At 38.5% G+C, this 13,336-nt stretch overlaps 3 protein-coding genes and 1 long non-coding RNA gene across 4 annotated transcripts; 1 reads left to right on the top strand and 3 right to left on the bottom strand.

The window, feature by feature from the left end:
* On the top strand, positions 1–3,584 carry LOC124312085 (carnitine O-acetyltransferase-like). Its single transcript, XM_046776550.1, has 16 exons — positions 1–37; positions 92–186; positions 256–368; positions 426–561; positions 630–802; positions 878–932; positions 995–1,093; positions 1,152–1,323; positions 1,398–1,576; positions 1,644–1,744; positions 1,808–2,050; positions 2,111–2,309; positions 2,376–2,513; positions 2,586–2,640; positions 2,708–2,857; positions 3,178–3,584. Exons 1-16 carry the CDS (start codon positions 16–18, stop codon positions 3,276–3,278), a joined length of 2,031 nt encoding a protein of 676 aa, XP_046632506.1. The 5' UTR covers positions 1–15; the 3' UTR covers positions 3,279–3,584.
* On the bottom strand, positions 1,799–3,184 carry LOC124312232. Its single transcript, XR_006910424.1, has 2 exons — positions 3,044–3,184; positions 1,799–1,960 (listed from the first exon to the last, which is right to left on the bottom strand). It is a non-coding gene; the product is annotated as an uncharacterized LOC124312232 (long non-coding RNA).
* On the bottom strand, positions 3,456–6,006 carry LOC124312088 (heat shock 70 kDa protein cognate 4-like). Its single transcript, XM_046776556.1, has 4 exons — positions 5,850–6,006; positions 5,519–5,728; positions 5,104–5,448; positions 3,456–5,035 (listed from the first exon to the last, which is right to left on the bottom strand). The coding sequence occupies exons 2-4, from the start codon at positions 5,724–5,726 to the stop codon at positions 3,642–3,644; spliced, it is 1,947 nt and encodes a 648-aa protein (XP_046632512.1). The 5' UTR covers positions 5,727–5,728; positions 5,850–6,006; the 3' UTR covers positions 3,456–3,641.
* Positions 5,877–12,947, bottom strand: LOC124312196 (oxysterol-binding protein-related protein 9-like). Its single transcript, XM_046776705.1, has 22 exons — positions 12,582–12,947; positions 12,390–12,521; positions 12,143–12,328; positions 11,905–12,085; positions 11,761–11,844; positions 11,432–11,631; positions 11,032–11,371; positions 9,795–10,001; positions 9,638–9,736; positions 9,503–9,580; positions 9,388–9,438; positions 8,935–9,326; positions 8,794–8,867; positions 8,697–8,726; positions 8,473–8,635; positions 8,144–8,400; positions 7,915–8,089; positions 7,634–7,850; positions 7,343–7,464; positions 7,171–7,276; positions 6,409–6,990; positions 5,877–6,196 (listed from the first exon to the last, which is right to left on the bottom strand). Exons 1-21 carry the CDS (start codon positions 12,803–12,805, stop codon positions 6,910–6,912), a joined length of 3,399 nt encoding a protein of 1,132 aa, XP_046632661.1. The 5' UTR covers positions 12,806–12,947; the 3' UTR covers positions 5,877–6,196; positions 6,409–6,909.
* Between the last annotated feature and the right edge of the window lie 389 nt (positions 12,948–13,336).

Raw genomic sequence — 13,336 nt, 5'->3', positions numbered from 1 at the left:
GTATGACAATGCATTATGAATATCATATTTATTCAAGGTCTGTCGCCTTAATCTATTTTTGTGAACTTTAACCATCTATCCACTGTTATAGGCAGTCATTTCATGGCTACTACTACAGTTGGAGTGGTTCGTGGACTTCCTCACAAAATATTGAATTCTAAACATGTTCTGAGTACTGCACCTAGGGTAAATTTACTAATACTACACTAGTTATCTTATTCTTCTTGTAAATTAGAGATATACTTTTGTCAACAGGTTTCTTTCTACTTATCAAGTACCAGCTCAATGTCTGAAAAAACTTCACACTATGCAAAACTGCCATCTTTGCCTGTTCCAAAGCTTAACCAAACCCTGGAACAATACATAAGGTGAAACCAATAAATCTGTGAGTTAATATAAAACTTAAATCATTGTATTTATTGTAGGACTGTGAAACCCTTATTGACAAAAGATGAGTTTGTCATTACAGAGCAAGTGGCAAAGAACTTTGGTGCTCCTGGTGGTGTAGGGGAAAAGCTACAGCATATGCTGGAAGAAAAAGGTGCAATTGAAAAAAATTGGGTATGAAAACTTGGATGATAACATTTCATCACCAAACTATAAAACATATTTTTAATTATTTTACACAGCTTAGTGAATGGTGGCTTGATTCAGCATATTTAAGCTACAGGCTCCCAGTACTAGTTCATTCCAATCCTGCTCTGGTCTTCCCTAAACAGAGCTTTTCTTCTCAAAACGAACAATTAACTTATGCAGCCAAGCTCATTATTGGTGCGCTTCGCTATAAAGCAATAATCGATGGGTAGGTTCATCTGTAGATCAGTTTTGTTCTGATCTGAAAAAAAACCCTTCCTTATCGCAAATGTGTTTATTCTAGAGCAAAATTGGAACAAGACTATTTGGGGAAAAGCCCACTGGACATGTCGCAATATGTAAAATAGTGTTTTTTGTATATAAAAAATTTACTGCTTGTTTATAATTAACACATTGTTAGACCAAAGTATTCAGTGGATGTCGGATTCCCGGATTAACAGTAGACAGTATTCGTCACACATCAGGATCTAACCACATCATCGTTGTTCACAACAACCACGTAAATAAGTTGTTATTTATTTGTTAAACATGAAATATAATTTCCAAATTTTCCTTAGTTTTTTAAAATGGTGGTATATGGGGGAGATGGACAAATGCTGGATGATAACGATATTCTCAACGGATTGATGCACATAGTTAAGAACTCTACTGGCCCTGCGGATGGTGTTGGATTTTTGACGACGGAATGCAGAAATGTTTGGGGCATAGTTAATCAAGAATTGAAAAAAGGTTTAAAAATTATTCACAATTTTGTTACATCCGTAACATAATAACTAATTTACCCCCCTCCTCCTACATCAAAGACCCTTTGAACAGTGCGTCTTTACAAGCAATTGAAGATTCCATTTTCGTCATGTGCCTTGACAAGGCGAGCAAGGTCGAGAACGATGCTACAGCTAGCAGTCGCGTGGCTTTGCAACTACTTCACGGTTATGGGGCGGAAAATAATTCGGGAAATCGTTGGTTCGACAAAACTTTGCAGGTAAATTATTCTATCGACAACTATATGACCTTTAATGTGAAACATTTCTTGCGTTTAATTTCTGAAGCTCATTGTGAGTGAAGATGGAGTAAATGGCCTCTGTTATGAGCATGCTCCTACTGAAGGACCCCCAATTGCTAACCTTGCTGATTTCATAGTAAATTACGCGTAAGTATTGTGAATGAAAAAATTTAATTGTTTCCTTATAAATTTTTCGTCGAATTTACGCAGAAAGGGGAAAACAGTGGACAATGATAAAGAGCGTTCAACTCCTAAATCTGAACTACTAACCTTTAACTTGTCTGCTTCCGTTGATGAGGCTGTACGATTGGCGAAGCGGAACGTGGACATATTGGTTCAAGATGTTCAAATGAATTCCTTCACCTTTGATAAATTTGGAAAAGAAGATATTAAAGCACTCAAATTCAGCCCGGATAGTTTTATACAAATAGCAATTCAAATGGCATTTATCAGGTATGATTAGCGTTTGTTTGTTTTTTTGTTAGAAATTCAAAATTAATTAGTTGGATGTAGGCTACATGGACATCCTGCTGCCCACTATGAATCTGCTTCGACTCGAAGATTCCATGGAGGACGAACAGAGACTATTCGAAGCTGTTTACCAGAGATCGTTGATTTTGCAAAGGTCCATTTGAAACCAAACCAAAGTCCCCAAGAAAAATATAAAGCTCTACAAACAGCTATTACTGCCCACAAAGCATATGTCGGAATGGTAATTGCCGTGAATAGTTTAAATCAAAACATTACTACTAATGATTCTCTTCTCCCATAATAACAGGCTATAAATGGCCAGGGTATTGACCGACATCTTTTAGGTTTGAAAAAACTTGCTATAGAAAATGGAATTGATATCCCTACATTGTATCTTGATCCTGGCTATTCAACATCGAATAATTGGCGTTTGTCAACCAGTCAAGTACGTTTTACGTTTTCTCATTTTTATGAATTTTTGAACTAGTAGAAGTAAGTTAGAAAATTGTTTCTGTAGGTTGCAGCTGTCAATGATATGGTCATGTGTTATGGACCAGTTGCACCAGATGGATGTAAGCATCAGTAAAAGTACAGTAAACATATTATGTTATTAAACACTAAGCTTGGTGTTCTAATTAGATGGATGCTGCTACAACCCTCGTCGTGATGGAATAAATTTTGCTGTTTCTGCCTTCAATTCAAATCCCACCACATGTGCCAACAAGTTTGGGGAAACACTCAAGGGTTGTCTGGAAGAAATCAGGAATATTGCTACAAGTTCTATGCAAAGTAGTTTATAAATTCTATTCTATTTTAAGAGTATTGTTCCACATATAAGTCATGCTTTTAATTGGGTCTTATAGTTAATTGATGCTTTGTATAACACTTTTGGTCAATAATAAATAGGGTTGGATGCACATCAATGGTAAAATATTCTATCTTATTAGATTATTAGTTGAGCAAAAATTGAGTTACCTTGTGGGTGTAGTTCCTAGTTCCACAGTCATTGCAATAGTTGGACACTTATTAAGACATTTAAAAAGGTTTTTCTTTTACATCTCTTTCGTTTAATTTTGCATGTACTCGCTACTCGGATTCCGTAACTGTAGAGGGACAAGTGGTAGCAAACCTTGAAAATTGCCGATTAAAAAAGTGGACGACCAGCCGTTCATGCGACCAATTGAATAAAATCAATCCTATCATAATTTAATGCCCAAGTCCAACCGAAGTCTTTGCATCAGCCAGTCACAACTGAACGAACTAACAACTAAGTCAAGAATAAGACCAAAACAAAACAAAACCGTCTGCAATCCGGGGTTGCATTTTACAACAAATCAATATTAGAAATAAATTAATGATTTTTTTAAAATATAAAAAAGAAGGCAAATTTGTCTTCGTACAACTGTATTTTTCATTTATCCGCGTATGGATCAGGAATACATTTAATCGCAAAGTAACATTCAAACATCTTGACAACTCAAATAGACTAGGCAACTCGCATAGTGATTTTAGAAAAGGTATTAAAAAAGTTTGATCAAGTTCAGTTCAATAAGTTTAGTAAGAAATTCAGAGATTAATCAACTTCTTCAATGGTTGGGCCACCAGCTCCACCACGGGGAGGAGCACCTCCAGCGGCTCCGGGCATACCACCAGGCATTCCTCCTGGCGGTGCTCCACCGGCTGCGTACAACTTGGTGATGATAGGCTTGCAAACTCCTTCAATTTCCTTGAGCTTGTGCTCAAATTCCTCTTTATCGGCAAGCTGATTAGCGTCCAGCCACTTGATAGCTTCGCTGCATTTGTCCAACACGGTCTGGCGATCAGACTCTGGAATCTTATCCTTGACCTTGTCATCTTCCATTGTCTGCTTCATGTTAAAGCAATAAGATTCGAGAGCATTCTTGGCCGATACTCGTTCACGCTGCTTCTCATCTTCATCACGGTACTTGTCGGCATCGTTGACCATGCGCTCGATCTCTTCCTTCGACAGACGACCCTTGTCGTTTGTAATCGTGATCTTGTTTTCGCGACCAGTTGATTTGTCGGCAGCAGTCACGTTCAAGATGCCGTTAGCATCGATATCGAAAGTAACTTCAATCTGGGGAACACCTCGTGGTGCGGGAGGGATTCCAGTCAATTCGAATTTTCCCAGCAGATTGTTGTCCTTGGTCATCGCTCGTTCTCCTTCGTACACCTGGATCAGCACACCGGGTTGATTGTCAGCATAGGTGGTGAAAACCTGAGTTTGCTTTGTCGGAATGGTGGTGTTTCGCTTGATGAGGGATGTCATCACACCGCCTGCAGTTTCAATGCCCAAGGATAGAGGAGCAACGTCGAGCAGCAGCAGATCTTGAACAGCCTCAGACTTGTCTCCGTGAAGGATAGCAGCTTGGACTGCAGCGCCATAGGCGACGGCTTCATCAGGGTTGATAGACTTGTTCAACTCTTTTCCGTTGAAGAAATCCTGCAACATCTTCTGAATCTTGGGAATACGAGTTGAACCTCCGACCAAAACGATTTCGTGAATTTGAGCCTTGTCCATCTTGGCATCTCGAAGGGCCTTTTCTACAGGTTCCAAGGTTCCACGGAAAAGATCGGCGCAAAGTTCTTCAAAACGAGCCCTTGTAATGCTGGTGTAGAAGTCGATACCCTCAAAGAGCGAGTCGATCTCAATTGAGGCCTGGCTGGAAGAAGAAAGCGTTCGCTTAGCACGCTCGCAGGCTGTGCGAAGACGACGAAGAGCTCGTGGATTGGATGACAGATCCTTCTTGTGTTTTCGGTTGAATTCTTGTACAAAGTGGTTGACCATTCGGTTGTCAAAATCTTCACCACCCAAATGAGTATCTCCAGCTGTAGACTTGACCTCGAAAATTCCTTCCTCAATGGTAAGCATGGAAACATCGAAAGTACCGCCTCCAAGATCGAAGATCAAGACATGGCGTTCGCCAGTGACCTTTTTATCAAGACCTATAGAATAAATAAGAAAAGATAAATATCTCATCCTTCCAGTTAAATATAAAGATTAAATTCCATACCATAAGCAATAGCTGCAGCAGTGGGCTCGTTGATGATACGAAGGACATTCAAGCCTGAAATAGTTCCAGCATCTTTTGTTGCCTGACGTTGGGAATCGTTGAAGTAGGCAGGAACAGTGATGACAGCATCCGTCACCTTCTGTCCAAGATAAGCCTCGGCTGTTTCCTTCATCTTCACAAGCACCATAGACGAGACCTCTTCCGGAGAGAAAGTCTTGGTCTCGCCCTTGTATTCAACCTGGATTTTCGGCTTTCCTCCATCGCTAACCACTTTAAAAGGCCAATGCTTCATGTCGCTCTGAACACAAGCATCTTCAAAACGACGACCGATCAAACGTTTGGCATCTATCAATAAAATGAGAACGGTTAGAACACGAATTTGGAGATCAATGTGGAGAAAATCAATTAATCTTACCAAAAACTGTGTTGATTGGGTTCATGGCAACCTGATTTTTAGCGGCATCTCCAATCAAACGTTCGGTATCGGTAAAGGCAACATAAGATGGAGTTGTACGATTGCCCTGGTCGTTGGCGATAATCTCCACTTTACCATGTTGGAATACTCCTACACATGAGTATGTAGTACCCAGATCAATACCAATGCAGGGTGCTTTCTTGGCCATGTCTAGCAGAAAATAAAACAAAATCAGTCTACAAAACACAAAAAATCCAATAACAATTCCATTCAAACGATTCCTCACATGTAGAAAAACACGAGAACAGTAATTAGAAGTATGATTTCTTACCTTTTTTCAAATTTTACTTTTTCTTTCAAGAAAAAATGTGTACTTTGTAGAGTTGCTTGGGTAGTAGCACGTGGTATCTTTCGTCTTGTTCTCTTGCTTTCTGGGCTCGAACTGCTTTACTCAACTGATGAAAACGCTGCCTATATATCCAAATCAAACGATTTCTAGTTCTTTCTCAAATGCCCGACACTCGTGTGGATCCTTCGAATAGGCAATGTGGCAACGACGACGTTCTGGAAGCTACTAGAAAAATATTTCTATTGGCCGGCAGACGCCGGCTAGAAAGTGATTCATAGTAAAAAGGCGGGCAAATGGCTAAGCTCCGCCCCGTGAGAACATTCGAGATTCTAAAAAAACGAGATTTTCAACGTAAGATAAACGTTTATCGTGACTGTAAATATTTTTTGTGATTATTGCAGTAACCAAACTGAAAATTAAGTCTGGTCAACTTCGATTATGCAATGATTACGTGCAGAGCTTCTCTGAAAAACAATGAGAAAGCAACCTGAATGACATTATTCGAATCACAAAAATACATTTCTGTGATTTCTCCTATTACCTGGAAGAAACTGTTGGCGATTAAGGATTTGCTGTTTTCAGAAAAAACGACGAAGATCAGTCGTTATCCCCTAGTTGATAAAATTCTTAGCAAAAGAATTTTTCATGGCCATTTAGAGTTAAAGAGAAATGCGAAAAGGAAATTACGACTAGGGATGAATCACCCACGCTGCAATACTTACTATTATGGCTACCTTGGCATCTTTCGCCATATAAAGGTTGCAATTGCTGAAAAAAATACAACATGTTTCTCGTATGCCAAAACGAGGTGTATGCAAACGCTTAGCATGTACGGATAATACACAACAAAAAAGTGTTAGGCACAATCGACAAAAACCGGGTGAAATCAAGCAAATTTAACTCGAACAAATACTCTCTGATTTTTTTCAAATAAATGGCAAGCTGCTATACGAATTCAAAACGGGAACGCAATTTTCTTATAAAACTGTAGACATTACGGAAAAACATGGGGATCAACCTCCATTTTACATGCATATCAAATCTACTGTTGCGCTCCAGAAGCTGCTAGACGTTTCACGAGAGGTTTGTCGTATATCCAGTTATCTCCAACTAGCGAGAACAGCTATGAAAATAATAATTAAAGAAAAAAAAACCAATGAGTTTTTTCTCCCGGTCGATTTTAGAAAATAATAAACTCAAGTTGAAGGTTTTGTTTGCTTGAACCGATTCAAAAATAAACGTCGGCGTCTATTATTAGAACCCCCAACTCAGACTGTTGACTAGTAACGTCTCTCCCACTTACTTTTGTCTCCCATTTCTCGTTGGCTTCTTTGCGTATCCGGGCTTCTTCCCGCTGTCGATGCTCCAAGCTTGATTTAGATTTTGTGGCCAGATCAATGTCATTAAATCTGAAACGTGGCACGCATGCATTAGTTAGACTTTAAGAATAACCAAACGGTTTAATATGAAATTACTTGAGACCGAGCGTGACTTCACGCCATAAACGACGAGATTCGAATTCTTCTTGTTCTGCTACGGGGCGCACTCGTTTTTGAACAATTGACATCGCGTTAACATTCACAAATTCTTCCGTTTTCTATCAAAAGGACGGAAATCATTTAGAAAAAGATCGCTTTGTTAGACGGAAAATTTAAAAAGTGCATGACTCATCATTGCCTAAACTGCCTAGTATCAAAATCTACTCGAGGTCACGACACAAATCCTTGTGTTTACAAAATTGGAATTGCCTATGGCGTATAACATACCCCGTCAGTCCATTTAGCTATCATGGCACCGTTCCATTCTCCCGATATGGCGACAAAGGGTTTCCTATCGGGCTGCAAGATTTCCGCCGTGACGCGGTTCTTCTTGCCGCCGTAAAAGGGCTTGGTGAGGAACTCGACCGTCGCACCGTAGCCCGTTTTAGCACAGGTAATACTGACGCTTCCACCCAACTCAACCCAAGGTACGGTCAATATTGATCTAGGAAAGTTTCAGAAATACGATAAAAGGAAAAAGACTAAAAATAGCATTTTAGTGATATTACCTGCCATAAGCGTTTGGAAATGTGATGATGTATTCTTCGTCATAATCCAGCAGAGAGACACATCCTTGACCAATATGATGGACGCCAATTGAGAGTCCGAGAAACTTTGACTTGGTCCAAATATGGGCACAGAAGGATATTCGCTTGCCATAATGTTCCGCATAAAAAGCAGACACTGAGAACGGATTATCAAACTATGTTATAAAAGTAAAAAGCTAAAATTATATACCTGGAGGATGATGGGAAACTTGTTCAGCGACGAAAGTCAACTGATTGGCGTCACACCACGGAACAGGGCCATCACTTACCAAATTCTCTGCAATCGGCTTATCCTTGCTTACGTCCCACCAACAACGAAAAGTTTCCCCTATGATGGGATTGTAGGGTTTCTTTGCAACTTCTGACCGCCTGCCAGCATGAAATGCCGATAAAAACCAACGAACTACTTGCACAATCCGGTCGCGTGGTTCGGTGAAATCCGCGATTCTACGTTTTAAAAAAGGTGAGAAGAATACAAATTTGTCCTGACACAAACAAATAAACAAAACATTGCATTACCCAACAAATATGTATGGATGGGCGAAAAAATCAGCATACATCTCCAGTAAAGAACGCCTCTCCAAAATAAATGTTGGAAGCACGACTTTGGTCAAATCCATGCCAAGTTTGACTTGCGACAGCAAATGGGTTACGACACTCCCATGCGATTCCATTGAACCCACTAAAAGGATTACAGTATTTTAATCTCGGTTTCAAAAGAGGTAACATTTTACATGACTTACAATCATCTTCATCCGAATCCTCATACAAAGCTGAAATCACGATAGTATTTGATTAAAATATCCAGTATTTTAGAGGAAAATTTTGAAGTTAAATCACCATCATAATCGACTGTGTCTGATGACTGATTCCTTGAAGAAGTTTCCAGCTCGTCCAAAGTTTTTGTACTGGGCCTAATTAATTTCATGAGATCCATTTAGTCTATTTATTTGTTCTGTAAATCAGGCTAAAATTACTTACGTTGGCAGCGTTGGGGATTGTCCCATGTTTTCAGTCGCATCGAAAAAATCTTCATCTTCGGAGCTGGAGTAGGAAGTTTCAGGGATTTCTAGTGCAAGCGGTCGCTGGCCATAAAATCCCGGAGGCTGCTCTAAGCTGATGACAGGAGGTTGTCTCAAACTGTCAGTGCATTCCACATTTCCACCTCGTCGTTCAACACATTCGGCCCCTAGCTCAATTCCAGTTTGCACGGGCACCTCTTCCATTGAAGCTATCACAGAAACAACCTCATTTGTCAAATTAACTTTCACAGGTTGTTGATTATTAGTGATTTTCAAGGTGTCTGATGGAGATGACTGGAAAAATGTAATGGGAGCTGCAACTTGGACTCCATTGACAGGATGGGTGGTATTCTAAATATAAGGAAAATGTAGCATTATTACTAGCCTTAGCACATTAGTAAAAAGCTAGTACCTTTGCAATTTGGAGCAATACTATTGTATGCTTAATAGATTCTAACATTTCCTAAAAAAAAGGTCATCATCATTTTTTACCAGCACAAAAGTGAACTAAATTATAATGTGTATACATTTGCTCTGTCTCTTATTGAACACAAGCGCATCTTCTCTTGATCATCATTGCCTTGTTCAATGCGAACTTCCAGTGCCTATAGAATCATCAAGATATTGCATTTTTGAATTGTAGTTTAACTTTGAGCACTTACCTTGACTTGATCAATTAATATTTGCAAATAGGAATCTGTTTCAGTCAATTTTTTGTCAAAATCTTGCATTGTTGGGGTTGGATGATTCGGGTCAAGTCTCTACAAGGATTTGGATGAATATTAATAACAATTTTCATAGAAACTTTATATACAATACCCTTTGAAGTTGGGCATGTCTTAGAATAGTATCTTCTAGTCCTCTAATCCACTTTTCTCTCTCTTCTGCGTCTTTTGCTTGTAGGTGGAACACTTTCATATCAACTGTTACAGTGAATGTCGTATCGTCTTCGTCATCTATACCAACAATAGCGCCTTTTAGTCGAATGCATCCTCTTCTTACTCCGCGGGTCATCTTTTCTTTTGACTAGAGATAAGATAAGAAGTATTGAATTAAGTTTTGCAACATGATTAATTCGATATTTAAGTTGTTACTGTATAATAAGAAAACAGGCCAGCATTATCGTCTAAAACGAACCAACGATATTGCCAACCTTTCACCACATTAGTCCATTTACTAAGGGGTCCTTCAATAATCCCAGCCATCGTCGTTTCTGAATTTTCAATCTGATTGTTTGACAAGCTCTTATGAGTTTATGACAACATTGATCTTGGGATTTCGTCTGCAGTGTGCTGTGGGGTGTGTATCAATACCGGGAAAGGATAAACAACACCTCGGACGGCGGGATCGTAAAGAATCAAAAGTATTTTCGAATGACGAGTGACGACTGCTGCACCTACTGGAATTTCGAATGACTGCTGCACCTACTGGAAGGACGGATACGGATAAAGTCTATTTTAGAGGACATATATTAACGGATAGTAGAGGACTAGAGGTCTATGAAAACAATAGATAAACTAGAAATATTTATCTGGATAATTTTTAAAACTCTAGAGCAAAAAAGTTAACGAAAACCTTACGTAATTCCACCGATCATAAAAAAAATCCATAAAGGTATTCCTGCTAAAGCCTGTTGTGAAAATAAATTGACTGGCCATTAAATCATACTTTTGGTCATCTATCAAAATCTTGCAACACAAAAATAAATTAGAAATGCGCAAAATAAATGAGAAATTGTTTTTTATCAACGAAAATGCGAAAGGAAAGTGATGTTTAAAAATGGCATATTAGTTTTTTTTTTACATTTACAACTGCAAAGTTGACTACTAATGATTAAATTCGACCATTATCCGTCAGCAATAAGTAACACAAATTCTTCAAGCTTGAGATCTATATGAAATCGTGATATTACATATCGGTTCTTTATTCAATTTTAACTGGAAAAACATTTCAACACATCACAAGAGGCACAGAATTTTCAGCAGATATCAAGAGTCATTCATTAGAAAGGTTACATGGAACCATTTCTACTGTGTCGTTTCCAAAATTTCCTGACTTCATCGTGGCCTTCCTTGGTAACAACCATTTTTCGGCCATTCAGTGTGTGCCAAACAAGCAATCCTCTCTCCTGGGCGTAATTTCGTAAGATTTCAAAATCTGCTTGCGAGTCGAACTGATTATAAAGGACGCCATCTTTATAAAGAAATCGATCCCTTTCGATTGCCCACAGTTTGATTTGATCTGCAATGGTAGACGGGAGCACTGGCGGTTCTTTGTAGCACTCGGAATGAGCATGTTGCCTTAAGAAAGACACAATTTGATCTGCTGTGATCCCCCTCTTTAACGCCTCTCTGACGCTCTCTCGTGTGATAATACCAACGACCAAATTTGGAAAACTAAGTTTTAAAAATATAATATTAGGAAGAAAACAAATTTTTTGTTATGAATTTTCTTACCGGTAAATGAGCTCACAAAATAGTGCAATCAATGCCACTTGCAAGCTTGAGTCAGTATATGCATAAACCCTGTAATTTGTCTCCACGACAATATAACCGGTAGCCTGACTTGAAGCATTCAAGCTGTTAAGCATGGATTTTTTGGGACCTGCAGCTATGTCCAATGCTAGCCTTGTAGGATAGAATCTTCCGTCTTTTCTCTGCAAATGAGATTAATAAAATTCATATATTTTTTTTAGATAGAAAAATTTAAAATACAAACACAATTTTTTTAAATAAATTAAACAAATAAAAATGAAATTAGGAAAGATTATAAATTACGTGTTCACCTTTCTTTGGTAGACAAGTCCGAATTCTCTAAGGTGTTGCAAAAATTTCTGAAGACCATCATTCATGGAATCTGTACTATAATCCTAAAAATATTTGTTTCATTATTATTTGATTTAAATTTCATTTTTCAAATTTTAATATACTTGTCCTAATGTACTGAAGCTAAGCTGGAATAAAAATCCCAAGCAATCGATCAAATCTAAGTTCCTGGAGTTAGCAGTGTCAAGGTACTGCAACAAGAAATACCAAACTTGAGCAGATGTGTCCATCAAGAGGAACTGGAAGCCATCTTTTGTTATTGACAATTGGTTGTCCCCAGGTTCTCTAAATAAGAATTGTTTATAACAACAGTTTCACACAAAACCCAGAATTTATGCATACTTTTTCATGAGACCTGCATGTTGTAATATCTGCAGTGCATCAGAAGATATGGCTTCATGCTGATGGGAACCAACCATAAAGTGTAGCACACACTCCCACCTTCCCATGGCATATTCATCCAAAACAGCAATACCTCTGGCTTTTGGATCAGCATCTGTATTTGGCTTCATGCTCCATTCATTTCCTCTATAATTACAATATTATTATAACAGAGAAAAATGTTTATACACTATTTTCTGTAACTAACCCGCCCAACAGAGCCCCTTTCAAATTTCTTCGGAAAGTGGGATTGAGTAACCAGCCCTTTAGTCCACCTTGCATCTCAACTTCTTGCCAAACACGAAGCTCTGTCAGCAACTTCACAATATCTTCAAGTTCCCTGCAAAGTTGAAATAGATCTAGATTTGATTATCCAGATAGTCTAAATTAAAATTTGTACTTTGCGCTGTTTGGTGAAACCCAAGAGCCCATGATTGCTTTGGGGACAGCCTGATCAACAAACAATATTCTCATAATGTAAATCCTGGATAATTCAGGTAATTCTCTAAAAACGGCTAAACATGTGGCTGGATGATTGTACAATCGATCCAGCACGGCTGCCGGCAGGGTTTTCAAATACGAATGCAGATCTTTGCAATCTAGCGTTCTTTGCTGTACAGACATTGTGCGACACTTCCGTAAGTTTCTACTGTGCGACACAAAACTCTTTTATACAGTATGATAGTTTTCTTTCAAATATTAGATGGAATTAACTTAAAACACATTCCCACACGTTCACAATCCTTCTACACTCACACACTTTTACACCAACCACTTTCATATTCCGTCTGCTACATGTTTTTTTTTTCTTCACAAAAAGAAAAACTGGCATCTCTTCGTTCCATAAGAGAAAGTGAGTCGTGCAAAATCTTGCATGCAGATGGCTCTGTCTTGTTATGTTGCTGTCAAAAAGTTGCCAGCCACGAAAAAATAAGAGAAATCAACAGGTTAACGCGTGATTAAGTGAAAACACACATTTTTATAAGCCAGTTTCAAATGTTCTTGTTATGTGTGTTTTATAAATCTCTATTGCGGGCGTCCTACTTAAATTTCCAACTCACTCACAGTAGCCAAATTGACACAGTCGAAGATTTTATTTTGTCTTGAAAAGACGCCCCCTTAATTGTTGCCATCAAGTTTATGTTATCAAAAAGT

Source organism: Daphnia pulicaria, chromosome 8 (assembly GCF_021234035.1).
Source record: "Daphnia pulicaria isolate SC F1-1A chromosome 8, SC_F0-13Bv2, whole genome shotgun sequence".
Taxonomy (NCBI): domain Eukaryota; kingdom Metazoa; phylum Arthropoda; class Branchiopoda; order Diplostraca; family Daphniidae; genus Daphnia; species Daphnia pulicaria.
The sequence above is the reverse complement of the archived record's forward strand: the minus strand, read 5'-3'. Positions and strand labels throughout refer to the sequence as shown.